Source organism: Sparus aurata, chromosome 3, assembly GCF_900880675.1.
Source record: "Sparus aurata chromosome 3, fSpaAur1.1, whole genome shotgun sequence".
Taxonomy (NCBI): domain Eukaryota; kingdom Metazoa; phylum Chordata; class Actinopteri; order Spariformes; family Sparidae; genus Sparus; species Sparus aurata.
This window is the reverse complement of record NC_044189.1, coordinates 23460340-23484183: the sequence shown is the minus strand read 5'-3', so window position 1 is coordinate 23484183 and position 23844 is coordinate 23460340. Positions and strand designations below refer to the sequence as shown.

The 23844-nt window shown below is 42.5% G+C and overlaps 3 protein-coding genes across 4 annotated transcripts; all 3 read left to right on the top strand.

Annotated features, from left to right (window-relative positions):
* Positions 1-480: 480 nt before the first annotated feature.
* Positions 481-5886, top strand: zbtb8b (zinc finger and BTB domain containing 8B). Of its 2 annotated transcripts, none has more exons than XM_030409843.1 (5): positions 481-631; positions 1091-1283; positions 1775-2684; positions 2833-3011; positions 4842-5156. In XM_030409843.1, the coding sequence occupies exons 2-5, from the start codon at positions 1110-1112 to the stop codon at positions 5154-5156; spliced, it is 1578 nt and encodes a 525-aa protein (XP_030265703.1). In that variant the 5' UTR covers positions 481-631; positions 1091-1109. The 2 variants fall into 2 exon arrangements, with proteins under 2 accessions (XP_030265703.1, XP_030265694.1); XM_030409834.1 differs by having other exon boundaries at positions 506-631; positions 1088-1283; positions 4842-5886.
* A 3854-nt stretch (positions 5887-9740) lies between these two features.
* LOC115579042 (tissue alpha-L-fucosidase-like) lies at positions 9741-14422 on the top strand. The gene is made up of 7 exons (XM_030412498.1): positions 9741-10244; positions 10558-10692; positions 10872-11115; positions 11906-12109; positions 12214-12404; positions 12600-12699; positions 12787-14422. Exons 1-7 carry the CDS (start codon positions 9880-9882, stop codon positions 12922-12924), a joined length of 1377 nt encoding a protein of 458 aa, XP_030268358.1. The 5' UTR covers positions 9741-9879; the 3' UTR covers positions 12925-14422.
* A 2176-nt stretch (positions 14423-16598) lies between these two features.
* Positions 16599-23365, top strand: LOC115579041 (tissue alpha-L-fucosidase). Its single transcript, XM_030412496.1, has 8 exons — positions 16599-17176; positions 17423-17557; positions 18707-18844; positions 18948-19053; positions 19143-19343; positions 19716-19906; positions 22566-22665; positions 22811-23365. The coding sequence occupies exons 1-8, from the start codon at positions 16836-16838 to the stop codon at positions 22943-22945; spliced, it is 1347 nt and encodes a 448-aa protein (XP_030268356.1). The 5' UTR covers positions 16599-16835; the 3' UTR covers positions 22946-23365.
* Positions 23366-23844: the final 479 nt, after the last annotated feature.

Sequence of the window (23844 nt, the reverse complement as noted above, 5' to 3'; positions counted from 1 at the left end):
TGTGAAATATGCCCTGCTGAAGAGCAATTTGACAGGAAACATTTTATTCCTGTCAAACCTGGGACTTTGTCTTATTTTGCGATCCACCCACTAGATAATCATAATAATAATAATAATTGTCATTTTACATCAGATAAAAAACTAATTAGATTGTCTCGAATTTTAACACTATCCTCTGGGTTCATGAATCATTTTTTTTAGGTTTTACTGATAATGAATTTCAACAACATGAAGGTCACCAAAAGGCACATAATAATTTAAAGGTCCATGTAGGCTACAGGTTTAAAAGCCCGATTGTATAATAATAATAATAATAATAATAATAATAATAATAATAATAATAATGATAACATAAATAGAAAATAGAATATTATATATAGTTCACAGGTTATATTTATAAATAAAAAAGTTTTATTAATTTTTCTAGATAACGTGAACAGGATCCTGTTCTACATACTCCGATGCAGCAGTTGGCGGTACGCACCTAAAAGTTGACATCACAATCCGCCGAAAAAAGCGAAGAAGAAGAAGACTCACAAAGCGGAAGTTGTTGGCTAACGTGCACCTGGCTAATGTCTCTCTTCGTGATATCAGAAAGGTTTTTATCACGGGCAGTTGCGTCATTCCGCAGGTGAGACCGTATCAAATATCACCTTTTCTCCGTGTGTGTCACCGTGCTTCCTAGAGTTCAGTCGGTGTTGTTGTTTTGCTGTTTTGAGTCCTAAAGTGTCACCAACTAGCTACTCGGCGCTAGCAACACAAGCTAGCTTGTTGTCAAACACAGCGAGCTGTCAAACGTGTATCTATGTGGTGAAACGCTCGTATAAGCCCTTTTGTCTTTAAGGCTGACTACAATATGCACACTAATGGGTGACGTTATTAGCTCAACATGTCCTTCTTTACCCCTGACCCATTTTGACTTAGTATTCTATATCTGTAAATGAACTGCCCCCTAAACAAGCAAAACAATTAAGTGATGCACAGGATCATACTGCCACTGCCAAACTTTTGCTGTGCTGTATGCACACACACACCTTTTAAATGATTGTCTCTCTGTCTTTCCTACTCTCTCTCTCTGTCTCTCTAGCAGGGCTCACTGAGGTGTAGTCATGGAAGTGCCATGCTACATGCCCAAACTGCTGTTTGAGCTCAATGAGCAGCGCAAGAGGGACTTCTTCTGTGACTGCAGCATCCTCGTCGAAGGCCGTGTCTTCAAAGCCCATCGCAATGTGCTGTTTGCTGGCAGCGGCTATTTCCGGGCTCTTCTGGTTCACTATCTACAGGTGAGAAGATGCAAGATTCAGTAGTTTTTTTTGCCACATCAACATAATTGATTGATTCACTTGTGAATGTATTTTGGTCTTGGTGAGCTCACCCAAAGGCAGACAAGACAACCAACACGCTCATAAAATACACAAATGAAACACATTAAAATATCATGAATAGAAAAAGAAGAAGAAGAAGAAAAAAACACACAGACCAGCACCAGTAGGCTGGATTAGCAGTGACACCAATGGCCCATTAGATAAAGTGCTACAAGCGCAGTCCAAACAATCATATTTGATCCAACAGTGCTCTCTTTCCATGCTCAAACACATAGGAGTAGAAAAGCTGATATCAGTATTAACCATAATGTAATTTTGTATGTTTTTTCAAGAAGAGTAGGGCTAGTGTTTGACTAAGATAATGTGTTTATTATTATGTTATTAATGATGACTTACAATCCTTAAAAAAAACAAAACAACAAAGCAGATCACTTTCTATCTCTTTTCAGGATAACGGACAGCGCTACAGCACGGCATCGTTGGACATCGTGACAGCCGATGCCTTTTCGATTATTCTGGACTTCCTTTACTCTGGCCGCTTGGCCCTGAACAGAAGCAACGTCATTGAGGTGATGTCGGCAGCCAGCTACCTGCAGATGACAGATCTGGTCAACTTCTGTAAGGTATACATCCGCTCCTCATTGGAAATCTGCAACAAGGAGAAGGAGAGGTACATGGAGAAGGAGAACCAGGCGCAGGATGGAGGGATGGCCCCCGCAGACAGCGGCACTACTGCTGCGACGACCTCCAGTGGTGCGGAGGCTGCGGAGCCTCGTTCACGGGTGGCAGAGGCAGATAGGGGGTCGGGTTCAGGTCCGGAGTCTGTGACCTCGGCTAGAACCCCCTTGTCTATCCCCGTCACCACAACTCCAGGCACCAGCATGGACGGCCACTACCATTCCAGGGAGGAATTTGGAGCTGGCAGTGAAGAGCAGAAAGGACACATGGACCAAACTAACCTCTCTTCTTCTTCATCGTCTGCCTTAACCCCGGAGTTAGTGAACCCCAAGATAGAGTACGACCCTGATGAGGAGCTTATAGAATCCCCTGACACCAAAGACCTGGCCTCATACCCTGGACCCTCTCTCCATAACCCTCATCATAGCAGACTACTTCCCCCAAGTCCATCTCCCTCCAATGAGCGCTCTCCCTTGGGATACAGCCCTTCTTTTAATACCAGGCAACTGATGGAGATATTAGCCCGGGGTGAAGGCCCCAGTCCTAACGGGGACAGAGTGGGACAGCGTTTTAACCCAGGACTAGGTAGCAGCACAGGAGGAGGCCGGATGGATGAAAGTTTAGGATTTGTGGGATCATCTATCATGGAGATCCAGTCTGATTGGCTCGGAGAGGACACAGGTAATTGGCAGTCTAAGCTCTCGGCAAACGCCGCAGGGTGACATATGTTTCTCTCAATACACTTCCAAGCAGAAGAGTATGAATGTATATTCACAGTGCTGTTCTATCGATGTAAATCTGAGCTGTTGGCCTCTCTCTCCCCCTGCAGGTGATGGTCTGGTAGTGCCAGTGAAACTCCATAAGTGCCCTTTCTGTCCGTACACTGCCAAGCAGAAGGGAATCATGAAGAGACACATCCGCTGCCACACGGGAGAGAGGCCCTTCCCCTGCCCCATGTGTGGCAAGAGGTTCACCAGACAGGAGCACCTTCGCAGCCACGCCCTCAGCGTAAGAACTCAGTGCAACTGCGAGATAATCAGCCCGGTTTTTGTAATATGTTGTGACATCTGACCTGCTTTTGATATGCAGTCGTCTAAGTCTAAATAGATAGATAGATAGATAGATAGATAGATAGATAGATAGATAGAATTACTTTAATGATCCCAGACTGGAAATTATTTTGTTACAGCAGTAGTGGGTCCGCAAATAAAACATTTCATACATAACATAAATAGAATCCATATATACATGTGTATATATACAGTGCACAGTGTGCTATAAACAGTAAACAATAATAATATATACAACAAACAAATATGCAAAATATACTATAACAATAATAATATATACAACAAAACAGTAGAGAGACAGAGTTCTCTGTCAGGCAGAGGTGAGAGAGTTGTTGAATAAAGTGATGATTGTTGGCAGGAAAGATTTCCTGTATCTGTTGCTACGACAGCGAAGCTGAAGCATCTTCCAGAGAAGTGCTCCGCTGTCTGACCAGTGTGAGTTGGAGAGGGTGTAGCGGGTTGAACTAAAAATCCTACAGTTTGATCAAACTTTCATTTGTCCAAACGTTGCCCACTTCACGTCAAACAGGGAAATTAAAAGCAGTTATAAAAAGTTATATTTATTTTTTAATTACTTGGGAATAAAAAAGAAAAAAAACTAGTTAAAGCCGGTAATTGCTTTCTGTTAGTCATGAACAGTAGAGCTGCAGCGATTAATCCATCAGTTGTCTTGAAATGTAATGCCACATATTTTGACAATCGATTAATCAGTATGTATGAAAAAGGGTCTAAATTATCTGATTCCATTTCTTTCAAATCTGAACATTTCTTGGCTTCTTTTCTCCTCTATGACAGTAAACTGAAGATCTTCGGGCTAAAGTCAAAACAAGACACTTCGCATTTTTTGACCTTTTTAATGGACTAATTGAGGGGGAAAAATCAACAAATTAATTGATATTAGGGGCGTGATGATGATCCTCTATATCCCTGATTTGACGTTACAATACAATTCGATGTTTTTCTTGATTTAAACATTCCCCTAAGAACGGACAGCTGTGTCATTGTTAGATGTCGCATCTGGAGTAGTAAAGAAATCAACAGATCATCTTCTCTAAAAAGATAAGGGTATTTTAAAGCAACGCTTCCACTCCAGGGTTTTTGCAGGTTTGGGTTAGGCAAGAAAATTAAATATATCACCCTTCAGAGTTAAAACAATAAACAACAAAGATATAAATGAAGTTACAAAGTTTGTTTCTCAAATCTGTATTGAGTAAACCCTCTTCACAAACAAATCAATAAAGGATCTTTGAAAAAGAAAATAAACCCCAACATCCCTGACACTGTTGGAGTTACCTCTGGTACCAGTCAGTTGATCGTCTTTGTGCACACAGGATACGTTTCTGAAAATGCAGCGTAAGCTAACAGTGTTGTCTCTAAAGTTTTGCTTTTGTTTTTCTCGCGCATATCGACGGATACAAAAACAGTGGGAAAGTTGGGGACCCTGTTTGTGGTTTCAGTGAAAGCTTATTTTGAGTTTAGAATCAAAAACCATGACCCACCTAATTGACAAGCAAAACATTGTCAGTAACAGCCCATGTCGACAGTAATTAGCCTTCTCACTGTTTAATTGAGAGCTATTAGTGTTATTAAATGCAGCTCTTTTTTCTCTGTCACTTGTATTTTGTGTGCAGTGAAGGAAGTATAATGAGAGCAGCAAATCTTTTGGCCCTTGGTGTTATTCTTCACCTACGAATGATCTACATGATGGTGTTACCTGTGCAGAATGTTTAACGTGCTGCCTTCACTCTCACTGTGTTGGCGATGACAGGTCCACAGACACTACTGGCCAGTGTCATGTAAGAGCTGCAGGAGAACCTTCACTGGATCCAGCGTCTCACCGGGACTCAGGCGCTTCGGTATCTGCGACAGCTGCAATTGCGTGACCACAACTCACGACGATTCCGCCCCTGTTCACCCCGTCAGCCAACCAGAGGCCATGGAACGTGCAGACGGGGGTACGGATTGGTCCAGTTTTATGGACGACGTGGACGAGGTGGAGGTTGGCAGAGTGGAGGATTTGGTAGAGAAACAGATGCTTGAAAGGCAGCTGGCTGTCTGCACTGATGTAGGTCACACACTGTGAATCTGTTGCCTGCTGTACTCGGAGAGGAGAACCATTCCTTGAGCCGTTCTACTGTTCGGGTTAACCCTTGCCATACTGTTACTGATCTTAAACTGTTACTGTAAAATGACTTTATCTGTTGAATCATTTGTTTCCAGAGCAGTTTTGACTGTTGTTTTGCCTGCCAACAAACACTGTTGATGGTGTATTTTAAAATCATAAATGTAGTCCGTAGTTTTCTGCATATGCTTTCGCACAGTTGATCTAATCAAAATGTCTCCGTATGTGCTGCACATGAAAAGAATGTGGCGGTCAAAGCTGTAGTTTTCTGGATTTTTCTTGACACAAACAGTAAGTTTGAGGGTTGTTGCAATAAATGTCTTGTGTAATTTTGTAAATATTTCTCTATATTAGACTTTGTATTTATGTACATGCATATACTTTCCAGTCTGCAGATATATGCACATTCCCCTGCTGCTTGTCATGTATGTGCATCAGATGATCAACCTGCAGTCTTGATATACAGACAGTGCCCGTTGACGCCCTCTAGTGGAGAAACAGAGTTAGGAGGGCAATCAGTAGCTCTCTCAATGCTCTCAGCACGCGATCATCTGGTTACAATGTACACAAACCTATTGTATTTGTATCTGGCCTTGTTTTTTGACTGCAGCAAGTCAGCGTTTGAGAGCTGATGCAAAAGCACCGACGACAGCTGCCAGCAGTACAGTGTATAAAGAGTTCAGCTGAAATACTTTTTACCTGTTTGTTTTTTTCTTTTGTATGTTGACCTTCACAAAGTCAGGAAATACCGAGTTCAAGCTACGTGGCAGCCAGGTGCCCAGGCATTTTGGGGAGCAGGGGCTGAAGTAAAAAAAAAGACGTATGTTCAAACACTTGTTCCTCAAATAATCCACACATTTGACATGATATTCATATATAAGGCCAGTCACATTCTAGAAAATAGGAAAGAATGCAATTTAATGGCATCCAAACTTTACAGTAGGCACACAAGCTGGTTGTTTTTTGAAGGCCCATACTATTTCTTTTTGTCTTGACATACTATGAATGATACATGTGGATTGCACAATGTAATGGCTGTAGGATAATAACGCCATCTTTGTTCAGATCGATTCTTTATAAACTTCACTTTCATTTCGGTATGAACTCCCAGGAAAAAGAAGGCTGTCTCTAACTGCTAACTCAGTTATAGAAGTCACCTTTGTCCCGTGTTGGTGCTTGTTACCCAGAGGGAAAAACAGAAATGATCCATTTGTTCTCACCACAGTCGCGCCAACAGCAATACCACTTGGAAATGCTTACTGGGAGAAAACCTGTCGCACACCACTTCCTCAAATGAGACAGAATTATATAGTTGTTGGTGTGCAAGACAAACTGCCAACTGAAACACTCTGTGAGGCAGGTTTACTTTTGACTGAAATCTCAAAAAGTAATGAATTGAGAAGGAAAACTGCTGTTCAGGTTCTACTGTTGGGGCTAACCCTTGCCATACTGTTCTTGATCTTGAATTATTACAGTAATTGGCAAGAAAGTTGAAATCATGTTCAAAAAAATCTGCCTGCCAGGCTTTAAATTCACAAGAGTCGCTCTTCACACACTTCAGTTTTCCGACCCAGACCATTAGAGGAAGTCAAAGCCTGTGGAGCCCAGTATGATCACGAGCTTTCTTTCTGCTTTCGACGGGCGATTACCTTGTGTTGTTACGAAGTGCACAGACCGGGGAATTTGAATTAAAGGGACACAGTATTGAAGTCACATTGGTCCTGTGTCGTCGGTACATGCTACACTGAGGGAAACAGAAATGATCAATTTGTCTTTACCACGGCGACGCCTGGAAGTAAAACCACTTGGAAATGCCTAGTGGAGGAAAATCTGTCACACGCCACTTCCTCAAATGAGACACAAGGATATACCTGCTGGTCCTGCTGGTGGTTAACAGTTGCACAGTCTGCCAGTGTCAGCAGGCTCCATTCAGTGTCTCAAACTGTTGGAAAACTGTGAAAATTAATTATAATCATTGAAAAATAATAACTTAAGTCTAATGCAGCACAGAGCAAGTCAAATGTTTTCCTGACAAATTAGACCACGGACCAATATTTGATGAGGTTTTGTCCCTGGGTCCCCCTTCTGATTGTGCTTCTAGGTGTTCTTTTTAAACGCAGTCAGACGTGTTTTCACTGTGTTTCTTATGAATGAAATTCTGAACAGTGAAGATAGACCCGGGGGTTCGTTTCACAAAACAGGTTTAGTGAAAACTCGGAGTCTGTTAACCGTGAAATGAGGGAAACTCTGAGTTTCCCGTTTCACAAAGGGAGGTAACTCAAACCAGAGAGAGAGGGGTAACTCTAGCCTGTTTCACAGAGAGAGGTAACTTAAGCTCTCAGTCAGTTACCATGGTAACATACTCTATGAACCTAACCTGGTCGGGCCCAGGTTTCTCTCCGTCTCCGCCCTCTTTCAGCCACACAAGGTATTTGATTTCCTCAGTCATTCAGTCAGCAGGCGAGTTTTGGGGTAGTACAGTTCCGCCGAAAGTTTTTTGAGAAAATCATTGCAAAAATTAGGCACAACCTAATCCGTCCTTACATTTCCAACATTACCAACCGAAGTCATGCTCTCACATCCCAGCAGATATTGTGTTTCGCTGCGGTTGTTTTTTGCAAATGGGAGGTTTTTTATACAACGTCGGAGATGCAGAGCACTTGAGCAAGGCAACTGTATGCAGAGCGGTCAGAGACACCACATGCCATCATCACTTTAGTGATTGAGTCACCATCACCACCACCACAGCAGTCAAATAAAGACATAATACACATTTCACTTGGTCTTCTTTATTTCCTGCAAATACATGAGATAGTTTAGTCAATGTTCCAATAGTTAACATGATTAACATAATTCACCTGCGACCATGCACCCACCTCTAACTTGTGCTCCAGTATTTCAATTTCTAGGTCTGCCCTCCTAATCTGGCGGTCCAAGTACTGCATTTCTTTGTCAGTTTTTTTTATTTTTTTCAGCAGGAGAATTGTGTAAACCTCTTTGACGGGTAACTGGGAATACAGACAAGGAGGACATTATACAGTTGCACATGAATTCCACAGAATGAATCTCTGGCGTTTACTGAACATCCATCTCACCGTGTCAATCTGTGCAGTGGAAGTTGAGGGACCGTCCTGCTGCTGCCCAGCCATGCCCTGTTAAAAAAAAAGGATGAGAATGTGTTGATACATCAGTGTAGGATAAATGTGTATTCCACCAGAATGTTAAGAAATGTAAATGGGAAGAGAACTATCAGTAACACATCAAGATGTTACCTCTATAGGCCTCTCCGGATCCCCCTCTGTAAAGGCAGAAGATACTGTTTCCTCGTACTCTTCATCCTAGATGAGTGATACGTTTCAGTATATTTAAACTACCATTTGACAAATACTCTTTGGAGTATGGCCTACTTACAGTTACAAGGTCTGTTGTGGCGTGAGGGCGCTCCACCAGGCAGATAGCACCATCAGAATCTGCTGGGACAAAAGTAAAAAAAAAAAAAGTCATGAAAGGGAAATAAATATTCTTATGAATAGGCTTAAATATATATATATATATATATATATATATATATATATATATATATATATATATATATATATATATATATATATATATATATATATATATATATATATATATATAGGTCTAGGCATACTACATTTTATAAAAGCACTTGTGTCTTGGGGGGTGAGCTCAGAGGATGAGCTTCCTCCAGGGATTCCCTCAGACACTGGCCTTCCTAAATCCTGTCTTAGGGCCAGCTCCTCTGCCTCCGTTAGAGGTGGCGGTGCTGGGCCACCAACTGTTTTACGGGCATCTGCTTTTTTTCTGTTGGCTGAGTAGAAGTCTGTGTTAGTTTAAATAGGCTTGATTATTTAACAGAACATGGTATAGATGAGAAGACATTTATGTGTGTGACAACAGCATTATGTTGGGGATAAAACAACTGTACAGTCAAACAGCCACTTAATATTCACTTTACAATGTAAAACATGATCAGAATGAGGTACCCCCATGAGATTATGCCGAGGTCTTACCTGTTTGAACCATGTTTTTATGTTTCATCTTAAGCTGCTGCCAAGTGCGCTTCTCCCCCGCCGGGTTGCACCTAAATGAAATATATTAATAGGCTACCACTCAAGCAGTTTCCCCCTGTAATATTATTGTGATTGCAAAGGACTACATTTAAACTCACGCGTTGACCCGAGCAGCAATCTTCTCCCACGTCGTCTCCCTCTCTTTTGCTGCTGCAGCGGTGTTACACTTCCTTCTGAAAACGTGCTCAAACTCACCGTATGAGCGCATTAGTATTTCTAATTCCAGTGGGGTGAAAAACGTAGCCCTCCTCTTCCCTATTGCCATGGTGATTGCCAACTAACTCAAATCAGCTGTTCTGGAACCGAAAACTCAGAGTTTCCTATCTCAGAGTAGATGGACTCAGAGTTCAGGGTTGGGCTCAGAGTTTGTTGAACCTGCTTTGTGAAACGGACCCTCGTCCTGTTGTTGCAGCCGGGGACGAGTTCCACAGGTTGGCGCAGTGTCTCCGCGGCCACAGAGGGCGAACACACAGTTTGGTCCTCCCCACCAGGTGGAGTCACGTGTCCCGTCAGACTGTTTTGTCAGGATAACTTCCTTCTCTGTCTGCAGAAGACAGCGATCGCAGAGAGAGAGATAGAGAGACATCATGGCACTGGGACCTGCACACATCGCGTCTTTCATGTGTCTGATCCCTCTTCTCCTGCTGGCACCGGGATGCGCAGCGCGCTACACGGCGGACTGGGCCAGCCTGGACGCCAGACCCCTGCCGCAGTGGTACGACGACGCCAAGTTTGGGATCTTCATCCACTGGGGCGTCTTCTCGGTCCCCGGCTTCGGGCAGTTTTCTGAGTGGTTCTGGTGGTGGTGGGCGTCCGGGAGGCAAGCGGAAGTGGATTTCATGAAGAAGAACTACCCTCCGGGCTTTAAATACGCGGATTTCGCGCCCCAGTTTCGCGCAGAGTTCTACAACCCGGATGACTGGGCAGATATATTCAAAGCGTCGGGAGCCAGGTATGAGATCTCTTCCTGCTTCCATCAGGTGATCACTGACTGCTGTTATACTGTGCACTAACCTGTTGGAGCCACACACCTGGCTTTATTTTGACTGCTCAGAGCCCCCCTGTTGTCAGCCTGTGTGCACCTGCAGGGTTCATGTACATGCTTGCCTGCAGGCTTTGTTACCCAGCACATAATAACCAGAAGAAAGCTATCTATATTATTCAGCACAAAAGTCAAACCAGAATACTGGTAACAGAATACTGCAGCACTTCCTTCTCACAGCAATGCGGAAGAGCGTTTATATGCGGTCTCCATGTCTTTACAGGTACATTGTATTCACAACCAAGCACCATGAAGGATTCACAAACTGGCCCTCACCTGTCTCCTGGAACTGGAACTCGATGGATACCGGTCCTCACCGGGACCTGGTGGGAGAGCTGGCTGTAGCTGTCAGGAAGAGGTGAGGCGGTCCGGAGAAGGAGGCTGCATGTATATTCATTCAGTGAGACACACTGACACGGCTGTAGTGACAATAAAGGAAGACGTTTATGTATGATGTGAATAATGATTGGTTTATAGGGGTGAATCTTCCAGGGGTCAGGGTTCAGAGTTTCACTGAAGTGTGCTTTCACACTACAGGTCACTGCGTTTGGGTCTCTACCACTCAATGTTTGAATTCTTCAATCCCCTCTACTTGGCGGACCGGGCCTCCGGATTCAAGACTCAGAATTTTGTCGCCCTCAAGACTCTTCCGGAGCTACTGCACCTCGTGATGTCGTACAAACCTGATCTGATCTGGTCTGATGGGGACTGGGAGGCACCTGACACTTACTGGAACTCGACCCAGTTCCTGGCCTGGCTGTACAATGACAGCCCAGTTAAGGTGAGGGGGCGTTCACAAACAAACAGCAGGCCACATCAGAGCGCTGTTTGTTCGATCACATTCTGTGAGCATGAGGTGGACCTAAGATAGGTCACAAATAAAAGTGACCAAATGTGAGAAAATAACTTCTGCAGCAGAAATATAATATTCTGATATTTTGTGCATTCATACATTTTATTTCCTCCATTTTCCCGAGAGAAGGGAATCATTTTCTCACGATCTCAAGATAAAGATGTAATTAATTTGAGATCCTGAGAAAACAAAACGATAGTTTAATTCCTGGAGTTTTACTTCTTCTTTGAGTTTTACTTCTTCTTTGAGGTTTTACTTCTTCTTTAAGTCCAGTGGTGGTCGACAAACCAGCCTATGTTTTTTCTTTTTTTTTTTTAAATTAGTGTCAATCTTAATTATTCTAAGTAACTAACACATTGCTTACTTTCCATGATGTCTTTTCTAGCAGATTCAACAATGTAGGCTAACCCTTCATCTACTGTAATCTATCAGTACAGGTTTAATTTTTTATTCTAAGGTGTGCGTTGTCTAGGTGGATGCTTGCCTATTTCATGGAGTGTTTAATTTAACAAGGTTACAGTAAATATGTAGTAAATAGTACTGAAGTACTTCAGCAGAGAATAGTTTGGAGGGTTTTTTCGATGAAAATAAAGTAAAGAAAGTACATTTTAATTTTGGCATGGTTTGCATTCACTTTGGGACATTTAAAAAATAGTTTTAGGTTAGTCTGCAGTGCTGGTAGTTCTTCATTCTGTAGTTGATGGCTTGTGTTTTTCAGGAAGGGGTGATTGTCAATGACAGGTGGGGTAAAGGCTGCTACTGCAAACACGGTGGCTACTTCAACTGCGCTGACAGGTTCTCGCCAGGTCAAGTTCCAAACCACAAATGGGAGAAATGCCAGGACCTCGATGCCTTCCAGTCTTGGGGCTACCGAAGAAACATGAAGCTAACCGATGTCATGGACCTGCCGTCCGTCATAAAGGTGAGAGGTCACAGTAGGTCTTCGCCCACCGCTGATGTCTGTCCGGTCATTTTGAGATGAACTATTCTGTGATTTTGCGTAATTCTAACACACTCTGTCCTCAGGACTTCGTGAGTGTGGTGGCAATGGGCGGTAACTACCTGTTGAACGTCGGGGCAAATTCAGATGGCATGATTGTCCCGGTGTTTGAGGAGCGGCTGAGGCAAATTGGTGTCTGGTTGGGGATTAATGGGGAGGCCATCTATGCTTCCAAGACCTGGAGGGTCCAGAAAGACAACACCACTGTCCCTGTCTGGTGAGATTGAGATTTTATTTGCCTCTTTTTTTTTTTCATTCCATTTCTTGCCGTTTACCTGAGAGCCAGGTAAAGGTGGCAGCAAGCTAAGCAAGCTAGCCAAGATGTCCTCTATTCCTAGCAATATCTTGCGGTTTTGTGATATAAAATAATGCAGTTTTTGTCTAAAGTAACCAATGCTTTCTATTATTATAGGTACACTGCCAAAAACAATACAGTTTATGCCATACTCCTCAGCTGGCCGCCCAAGCAATCACTTCAGCTCCCATCACCAAAGACGTCCACGGCCACAAAGGTAAGCCTCATGCCTCTGTGCTTTGATTTCGCTTTCCCTTCTTTGTCATCAACATAATCTCTACACACTACTCCTCTACATCCACAGGTAACACTTCTGGACTTCCCTAATGTACCACTGAAGTGGGCCCCAATGACGCAGACAGCTGGACTGACGGTTCTGATGCCTCCGATGCCGCCGTCTCCTGCCAACGCCTGGTGTTTGAAACTAGAGGGCGTGGCCTAGCGTCAGGGAGATGGAGCAAGATCGGGAACAAGTCGTTTTTTGGGGGGTTCAGGGTCTGTTACACTTTACTTTCTGAATGAATGTATGTATATGCGTGTAATTGTATAGTAATGATTTAACTCTCAGGGTGAAATGGGATTTAAAATGCACAGCGGGACGTAGAAAATCCCTTTTTACACAAAGATTCTGCTATAAGCGTTGTATAGGTAAGCCTTTGTTTTTTTTGGACTTAACCTAGGAGAGGGGCGCCAGCATAATGCCGCCCCAGTGTGCAACTTTTGTTACTGACTCTGTTGGCGGATCAGAGACTAAACAGAACCGTGTACCCAAGAAACATTGCCGTCTTGAAAGTGAAGTGTAAAAGGGGCTTTCACTGCCCCTAGACAACACAAGAGCAAAAACAAACAGCGAAACAAATGCCTGCGTCTTTCAATCAAAAGTACTACGTTGGGGGGGAAAAAAGAAGGAAAGCGGCGTCTGAACACACAGCGCTCTCCAAACTCAGGTAAAACTGTAAAACTAAGCAGTGCTGATCAAATAAGAGTCAAGATTCTGTTACTGCATTGCCTCTTCCTTACTTGAAATGTTTTTAGAGCCGTATTTCCGTGTACTTCTTTAACTGTTACATGAGAAAATATCTCGTGGGGCGGCCATGGTGGGCAGAAGGAGGACAGAAGGAATGTGACGTCATTCTCTGTTCAGGGCTGTTCATTAATCCACTTTATCTTTAAATAGCAAATAGATGTTTGCTGCTATATTAAAGGGGCACTATGTAGTTCTGGAGAAGAAAGTCTGACTCTGAATTTTAATATTTACAATATTAATTAGTTAATAGTACCAAAGCTGGAAAGGTGGCAGGGTTTCACAAATATAATCAAATGGAAACAGTATGAAAATGTGTTGTCCTTTAAGGTCAGTTTGTTAATTCAGTCATGAAAACGTGAGTTTGTTTGTTTAGTTGTGTTTAGGCATAAAAAAAGTCAGTCAATGACGATTAAAAATGAAAAATGTTGAGTGTCAGCGTCTCCTAGAAATCCAGTGGTATCTTGCCTTTTAAGAGGAATCATGAATGTGTTAAAATGTGAATACAAATCCCAAAAAATTGTTTTTATATGGTTTCTTAAATAAAATTAATCAGTATACTCGTGTGTGTGTGTGTGTGTGTGTGTGTGTGTGTGTGTGTGTGCATTAGACATTGGAGATGTTGTTGTCCTCTCTCTTGTTCATTTTAACCATAATTCCTGGTATGCGAAGCTGAAGCTGAGACGATAAAACATGATTTTAAAAATGTTCAAACACTTTAAATATTCATGAAGGTGAACTCTGTTTTCTGTGTTTCTTCCTTTTCCATATCAAACACAGTCTAGAAAGGTGGCAGGGTCCGCCAAAATGTAAACAGGGTACAACAGTATGGAATTGGGTTTGAAATTTCTTCAACAAAACTCCATTGTGCACCTCAACATGAGAGAACCATCCTTAAAGTCATTTCTAACACCGAGTCTTTGTGTCTTCCTTGTATTACCAAAAGTCCAAATGGCTGCTATGAAAAAGTCACCTATGTCTTATTTAAAATACAGTACTAACCGTATGTGCCTGGTGTTAAACATGATGTATCAATGGCAGAGGGTCTGTGGTTGAAGAAGGAATCATGAAGCCAACTGAGGAGGGCGACAATTAGCCTTCGTTAGTCCAATATGCCACAACACCACAGAGGAAGAAGAAGAAAAAGAATGTGTTTACGACTTTGGTTTGCTGGTTGCAGAGAGCGAGTGTGTGCGGGGTCCCTGCCGGACCGAGCGGTGTCACATGGGAAAGTCGCCGGACTTGAGTGACTTTGAGCGGGGGATGATAGTGGGAGCACGGCGCGCCGGCTGCAGCATCTCGGAAACAGTGAGCCGGCTCGGCTTCTCCAAGACCAGCGTGTCTCGGGTGTACAGGGAGTGGTGTCAGGAGCACAAGACCTCCAGCCAGCGGGGGTCCTGCGGGAGGAAACGCCTCGTCGATGACAGCGGGGAGAGGGTGATGGAGAGCGTGGTGGAGGCGAACAACCGCGCATCGACCGTGCAGATCCAGGCTCTGTACAACAGCAGCGGGCACGAGAATCCCATCTCGCTCAGGACCACCCGGCGGACCCTGAAGCGGCTCGGGTACAGCCACCGGGCTCAGCGGCGGGACTCGCTCGTCATGGCCGGGCTGGAGGCTCTGTCTGTGTACGCATCCTGCCCGGAACAGCTGGAGACAGCATCCGCAGATGTTGTGGGCAGCGACCGGAGCGACGCGGGCAGAGGAGATCACACCTCCACGGACCGTGTCTGCAGAAATGACCCGGGACCTTTGGGTGCAGAGGCCGTGAAAGGCCGACCACGTTCACATGTGGCGCCTCATTAAAAACAGAGTTTCCTTTGGGTGCATTTCTTTATGAACGGAACAATGTGTAAATATGTCCAAACAGAACTAATAATATAATCAGAGTATAGGAAAACTACAAATAAAAGAGGAACACAAGTTTAATTTAAATATAAGTCTATGAGCAAATTAATAAAACAAATAAATACAATCACATTGTTTTTTGTTTTTTGACATATGCCTGTCTACCTTTAGAGCCATATTCAGATAGGCCTGGGGGAATCTGAATACTGTTTTTGAGTAAATCAATAAAATGTTTCTTTTCTTTCATTTTTTAAATTAATTTATTTTATATAACAGCCTTTTATATATCTAGATTTGCCCGTTCTGATGCCAATCTTTACACATAATGTTAAGTTGAAATACAATCTGTATGCTGTAGGTCTGTTTGAATCATTTTTCAAGGCTCTGTCTTCATAAACTGTCCTTGTATAATACTGTCACCTATTTACAATGAAAGAACATTTCAAGAAGTTTTGATGTTTTCCAAGAAATCAGAAAAAAGGTCATGTAAGATTCATACACTAAGATTCCCTAACACATGATTTAACACTGGAAATATTAATATATTTACTTATCAACACAATATTTCTCAAAAAGTTATTGCAGTTAACATCTCACTGGGGACAACACCCTGAATGTGATCTTCAGACATTACAAACTAGAATGAATCACAATCTTAAAGGTGCTCTGTGTGGTTTTGGGGTATTATCATTAATCAGAAGATGAAGATCTTCAATGAATGTAATGCATACACAAATTAAAAATAAACATACTCTTTGAGCCATGGCTGAATAAACTGCATAAACAATCTGACCTTAAAGGACAACACAGTTTTACATTGCTTACATTCGGCGGACCCTGCCACCTTTCTAACTTCAAACAGTGTTCTTGAGACCTTATTTTCCTCTGAGAACAGCTCGTTTATTCACTTATGGAGTTTGTGTTATCACCTCATTAAAATAATAATAGTGCCCCTTTAAATATGGGATGCTGAATTTGCTTTATTCAGATTAGAAGTGGACTGAAGCAGTTCATTGCCGGTGCAAAGTCAGCAGGACTGTTTGTATCAATAAAAACTCTAATTTTTATTATTTTCTAACCAGGACATTCATGTCGTATATAACGTTTGCAACAAATAAAGCAATTTCGTGTTATTTGGATGTTATAAATACCGTGTAGATGTTGTCAGTGTGTATGCAGATGTATGCCCAGTAGTAATGCTCAGCTTTTAAATAAAGTTGTAATAAAAAAAAAAAAAAGACAGACGGGACAGTCACGTGACGCTTCATGTGATAACAGTCATATGATGGGAACGTTTTATTTACCTGAGGGGTAGAGAAAAGGTGAACTCTCAGTTTAATGTGGAAAACAGGCCGTGAAGCAGTTTCACTTCACCTTTGTTGCTTCACCTGCGGCGACAACACGTATCAGCTCTAAACCGACTGTTAGCTTCGTGTAGCATCACAGTGTAGCAGGAGTTAGCACCAGGCTAACCCGCTGTCATGCTAGCGACATTAGTTTTAGTTTTAGCTGTAGTTTCTCAAGCCGCGGCTCGGTACACCGCCGACTGGACGAGTTTGGACGCCAGGCCGCTGCCGTCATGGTACGACCAGGCCAAGGTGGGGATTTTTGTCCACTGGGGGGTGTTTTCTGTGCCCGGGTTCGGCAGTGAGTGGTTCTGGTGGCACTGGCAGGGCCAGCAGCCCCCGGACCAGAAGTGCGTGAGCTACATGTCCAAGAACTACCCGCCGGGCTTCAGCTACCCGGAGTTTGCTCCCCAGTTTCACGCTCAGTTCTTCAACCCGGAGGACTGGGCCGACATATTCAAGGCTTCAGGTGCAAAGTGAGTGGATTTCTGTAAAATAAACAGTTTCACTTCCGGTATCGAACTGCCCTGCTGAAAAAAAACAGCACAGACCAGCACCAAAACACAACATATGCTGGTCTTGCTAGTGACTGTTCACCAGCATATGTTGTGTTTTGGTGCTGGTCTGTGCTGTTTTTTTCAGCAGGGTGGTTCTTTCTTGACCTACACAGAATCATAATCACACATACTGTTTATTAAGCATACACATTGTCTCCGCTGCAGGTATGTGGTCCTGACCGCCAAACACCACGAAGGGTTTACTAACTGGGGCTCTCCACACTCCTGGAACTGGAACTCAGTTGACACTGGTCCTCACAGGGACCTGGTGGGAGATCTGGGGGAGACGGTGCGCAACAGGTGGGCCATCAGGTGTTTAGTATGAAGCTCAAGGAAAGAGTTTACAGCTGGTACTAACACAGTGGAATACAGTGGATTAAAGAGTGTTGCACAACCTGTCCTGCTCATCACACATTCACCAGCTGTTTCCTCTTTCTGTTGGGCCAATATGTGGTCTGATTTCAAGTTGTGTAGTCGCGTATACTGACACACTCCATTTCCAGTTCAGGGCCAATTCATGTCCTGATGTAATAGTAGTAACTTTGCTGTAGATTGGTGATGCATCAATTTTAGTCTCTCTTTGGGCTCTTGGAGATCATAATGAGTATTTTTCACACTTTCTTTTTGACATTTTACAGACTTGCAGTGACGAATCGTGCAAATATTAGGCAAAATAATCACCATTGAAAATAATTGTTAGTTGCAGCCCTAATACCGACCCTATTATGTCAATTGTGATGGGCAATGTACATTGAATCCAGTTTCCTTCCCAATGACATTATACCTATAAGTACATGCCATCATTACATGCTGCAGCCTCAGCTTTTAGTGCCACAGCATCCCTGTCCTCATGATACTTTACATAAAAGTTATTCCAATAAGTAAAGGGGCTTAATAGAAGATTATTATTTAATATCAGCAGAAATCCTGTGCTGAGTTATCGTATTGTGGGAGAATACATTTGGATCAGTGCATCCCTACCCCAGATTAGAGCCCAGCTGGTATATTGGTCAGCTGATATCATCTGATATTAGCCTTTAACAGATATGTTAGTATTGGTGTATGTGTTTTCTCATAGATGCCGATATAAAACATTTTCTTATTTTCCCAATATAATGTAGAAAAAGAGGATTTGGGAAATGTATAATTACTAAATAAAATCCTAGTGAATTTCCTTAATTTAGTTGATTGTTATACATAAGATATCCTTCATCCGTTACATATCTTTGTCACAAGTGTTTGATAAGCACATTTGTTGGATCATTGCATAAAATGTGTGTGTTTGAGCTGATATTTAGATATCTATTTATTTTTATCAGCCCCAGTATCGAGCATCAGTCAGACACTACCCCAGATACCAAGGAAACGTCCAACACATGCAGAAAGATCAGTTTAAATATGGTGATGTTGCAGCTTTTTTATTTTAATGTTGTTAACTTCCTCGTTAAGGTCATTGCACTATGGACTGTACAACTCCCTGTATGAGTGGTTCCACCCTCTGTACCTGAAGGACAAGAAGAATGGATTCAAAACACAGGAGTTTGTGATGAATAAACTACTACCAGAGCTTTATAACATGGTTGTAAGGTCTGTAACACCTACTGGCTGATTTCAATACAGACATGTTTATTGCATATAATAAAGCCAGACATCGGTATGTTTAAATCTCGGTCTTCCTCTTGTTTTGCAGGTACAGACCTGAGGTGATCTGGTCCGATGGGGACTGGGAGGCACCTGACACCTACTGGAACTCCACTGAGTTCCTGGCCTGGTTGTACAATGACAGCCCTGTCAAAGTCAGTGTGCTTTCTTGTTAAATCAAGACACTCAGCTGTTCATTATTTTCGTATGGTTGCAGACACTTACCAGATCTTCCTTGTATCAGGATACAGTAGTGACCAATGACAGATGGGGAGCTGGCTGTGCGTGTAAACACGGTGGCTACTATAACTGTGAGGACAAATATACTCCAGGCCAGCTGCCACAGCACAAATGGGAGAAATGCACATCTGTGGACACACATTCCTGGGGCTACCGTCGAAACATGAAGATGAGTGAACTGATGGACTTGCCCACTATCATAGAGGTGAGGATATGTGATCGTATTATTTAGAATTGATGACTACACAGGCTGTTTTTTGCTATTATACATATAGAATACAGATCATTCTGCTCTTGTACACAGCTGCCATGGACACAGTCAAGTGTTACATGTGGCTGTACTGTTTGCTAAAATATACATTTGTAATAAAAGCCAACATTCCCACAGGGATCAATCTGATCTAACATATTTTGCTGTTGGAATAACTTGTGCCTTTATTTCTCTCATCATTGTCAAGAGAATACTGAGTAGAAGTATAAGACAAGATGTGTCGGTCATTAAATGTTCTGCTGAATAAAAAGTTGTACAAGAACAACACTAATGTCATTTGTGCGTCTCCTCCTGCTACTGTTGCAGGATCTGGTTCACACGGTGGCTCTGGGAGGTAACTACCTCCTGAATGTGGGTCCCACACCTGATGGGATGATCCCTGCCGTGTTTGAGGAGAGGCTCAGGAGTGTCGGAGCGTGGCTGGAGATCAACGGGGAGGCCATCTACGCCTCCAAACCCTGGAGGATACAGACCGAGAACACCACTGTGCCAGTCTGGTAAGAAGCGGTTAGGAGTTGCTGATCTTGTCGTTCCTGTTATTGATAACTGAAAGCACAATTTCCTCAAATCTGTATAGGAGTGGTAGAGTGTGTCTCATGATGCATCACATGTTGTACAGAGAACAAAGGTACAACAAAGGTCACTGAAATGAGCGTTAACGCACTCAATTTAAGTTTCGCTCTGCTGTGGAAGAGCTGCTGCTGAGTATTTTGAGGGTTAAGCTTCAGAAAATAATTTGATATGAACATGTGGAAGTGTTTCGTCCAGTAATCGAAAGGCAGATCTTTTAGATTTCAAATGTACTTGTATTTTGCAAAGTTGGTTGTTGGACAGAAAATCCACAAAATAACATGCAAATTAGTGCATGTGCATTGGAGGCTTCAAATGTGAAAACGACCATCTAGTATCAAAGTCTACACAGTGAAGCTCAAACATTCACCTGTAGAAAGCTACGTGTTTGACTGGAGGGGTACTTTAAGATCTTTTAAAAGCTCTATTAGTGAAAACATGGGAGATAATTAATGAGAAATGTGGATGTAATCAATCAATCTGTGCTTCATCTGGCTTACTGCAGGGTTTTGTCCTTTCACCTCTATTTTTTTTTATCTTGCACACATGACTGTAGTAGTAGTACATACAGAAATCAATATATTGTGAAATGTGTTATATCTGTACTAGGGCTGCACAAAAAATCGTTAAAAAATCGCGATCTCGATTCACACATACACGTGATCTTATTTCTACACATAGCGATTTTGGAGCATTTTATATCTCGAGCTGAATCACAAACAAATGCTCCTATTTTCCTCCCGGATTTTTCAAAGCGCCCCCAAACGCAGCACTGCTGCTGCCTCCTCCCTCAACCTGTGGTAAAGCATCTTTACAACACGGGATTCAGCGGAGGAAGCCCGCCTGCAGTTAAGTGTATGGAAGGAGTGAGTGAGAGGCCATCTTTAGACAGGGCAGCAAGCCGCCAATCTGCCCGTCTTTTGGGCAGCTAGGTCTGCGGTTTTAGACAGAGGGCGGCAAATTGAGAGTCCGTTTAGGTCCGCCGATTTGCCGCCTCAGAGGGTACACTTATTTCCACCTCGCCTGCTAGGTGAGCAACTGGACAGCCGCTGAGATCCGGGAGATGCTAGCGTCTCCTGGATCTCTAGCGGTTTCGTTGTGTTAGCTTGTTGTTGTAGCGCAAGCTAGAAACGGTCGCTACTTTCAAAGTAAAAGCCCCCCGCTAAGAACCCAGTTCTAAACTACAATGGGGTGCAATGTAAAGCTCTTATTTTGAAGACAAATTTGTTGTCAACTGTTCCCAGCCCAACTTCGGGCTTCATGTCACGTCACATGTTTACTCGATGAATATTATGCCTCCGTTTTAGAAAGCCAATCAAAGCAGCTATCACATATCACCTAGCCAAAGATACGGCCCCAATAAACACTGTACAACATGAGGGATTAAAGGATTCCCTGTCATCTTGGAGACAAATTATTTTTTTTTTTTCTTTTGTAAAAATCATTTCTCATCCAATGATAGAACTTGAACAAAACAAAAAAAACATTGCTTTATGCCTCTGCCATACTACAATGTTTTTTTACTCATGAGTGCAATAAACATTTTGTGAAAAAATCGTGCCAGAGAATCGCGATCTCAATTCTAAGCAAAAAAATCGTGCTTCACAATTTTTCCAGAATCGTGCAGCCCTAATCTGTACTCAGTTTTTCAGATCATTGACACAAACCAAAACTACAAGTATTCATGGACTGGTGCGATCAACCTTTAATATCAACCTATTATAGAATATATCCAAAACAAGAGAAATCATAACCCAAACAAAACACAGCGACAGTCTTCCAACAATGATACATCGCACAAATGTTTAAATCATTCAGACCTACAGTACAATTTACTGGGGATCTGTATATGATGACGCTTTGAGAATACAGATGTCATTGTGAAAAAGACTCAGAAGCGTCTCTACTGTTTGTGTAACGTTTTATTCTTTTATTGATCTGTAGCTTTGTTCATTTGTCGCCTGACTTGTCATAAGGAAAATAACTGACTTCAAGGTGTTGTTAACCTCATCTATAAAAAGTTATTGGTAAAACAGAAAGATCCTTAGTTTCGCTTCATACTTAGTCTCATATGCTTTTATTGAGGACTATCAACGGCCCTATAAATGTCCTCTAGGATTATTTTAAATTGCTGAAATATCCCCTCAATGTGTCAGACTGAGTTTGGTCCTGACTGGGAAGTGGAGGCCTTTGGGGATTGTGCATTGACTCCGAATGTCTGTGCTAAATGTTTCTCATTCCTTTCTTTTAACCGGCTCGGTATTTGCATTGCAAATTCCTTACAGGCAGAGAGAAAAAGAAATGGAAATTATTTCAGATGTTAAAGAAATACAATTAAGTTTGGTTTTACTCCAGACGCCATTACACCTGTGAACAAGTACAAGTAATGGTCAGTTAATCTTGTGTATAGACTGACAGTCCTCATCCCAGTTCTCTGTTATGTCCTTGGTGTATTTTTACAGTATGTGCGTTAATAAATTGTCTGTGTGCATCTGTTTGTGCCCTCGCTTGCCTTGAATCGGACCTTGAGGGATGATGAAGTATTTTGAACTGAACTGATGCAAGTTCTCGTCTCCATCTGTCTAGGTATACATCAAAAGGGGAAACCGTCTATGCCATTGTGACAACCATACCTCCCAAACCCACAGTACAACTGCTGGGACCTAAAACATCAGCAGATACTAAGGTAAAGGGGCTGAGACAATGATGTCTTTATACAGATTATAAAACCTGCTGTCAGCAGCTCAGTGATTATTAATTTACTCAGGGAATATAGAAGTCCATACATGAAATGTAAGAAACTTAATTACAGATTTTTGTCTTTTGTCCAGGTGACCTTGTTGGGTAATCCACAGCCTTTATCCTGGTCGCCACTCACCCCCAGTGCTGGCCTTATTGTCCTTTTGCCTGAACGTCCCTCCTCCCCGGGTCGAGCCTGGACACTCAAACTGGACGGTGTCCAGTGAGCCTTACATCCTGGAAGTCAGAGTCGGACCTCTACAAGGCTGAATATTTAGAATTGGTTTATCTCAGGAGGATAATGGGAGGATAAGGGGAAACTTGTGTACTTTGCTTGAAAGACCAGCGCTTCTGTCACTTTTTTTTTTCCACATTATTTTTGCCAAAATGAAACACTCTTGAATGATTCCTTTGTAGCTTAGAAGACAGAAGGGTCACCCCTTCTTAATTGTGCTCTTTTTGTAATCATTTATGAATGAAAAGCGGAATCTGCTGTTTGGTGTGCAAAGCTTCCCTGGCATCTTCTAAGCATTTTTTTTTAAATGATTCAAGTGGTTGGTTTCAAAATGAATAGTTTACATGCAAAGCACTTTTTTTATTTTTTTACTGTATGCTTTTAAAATGTTTGAATAAAAGATGATTTGATTAATGAATGGTTGTTTGTTCAGTAGGTTGGTGATCTTAAAGGTCCCATTTTATGAAAAACACGTTTTCTCTGGTCTCTACATACTGTATATAAGCTGGTCCTCCCTGGGCCTGCCAACTCCCAGAATGAGGAAAGCAAGCGACTGCTGCATGGTCTCTGCAGCCCACCCACTGGTAAAACGGCGCTCCTATAGGCTGTTCAGATTCAGCTCCTTTCGTTACATAACAAGGGGAGTCATTTACATAGGCCGACCTCCTCTGCGTGGTGATAGGAGATACCCGAGAGGCCACGTCCATCCCCGAGGTGAAGTTCGGTGTGTCCAGCGGTAAGATAGCAGTGTTTCGTAATGTCGTCGCTCAGAGTTAGACATGCAAATTACTCTGTTGTTGGTTGTAAAAACCAACGTAAGTGTCTATATTCTGACCCAGCTACAGAACAGAAGAGACAGTGGTTGCATTTCATTTTTAACGACAACGTGCC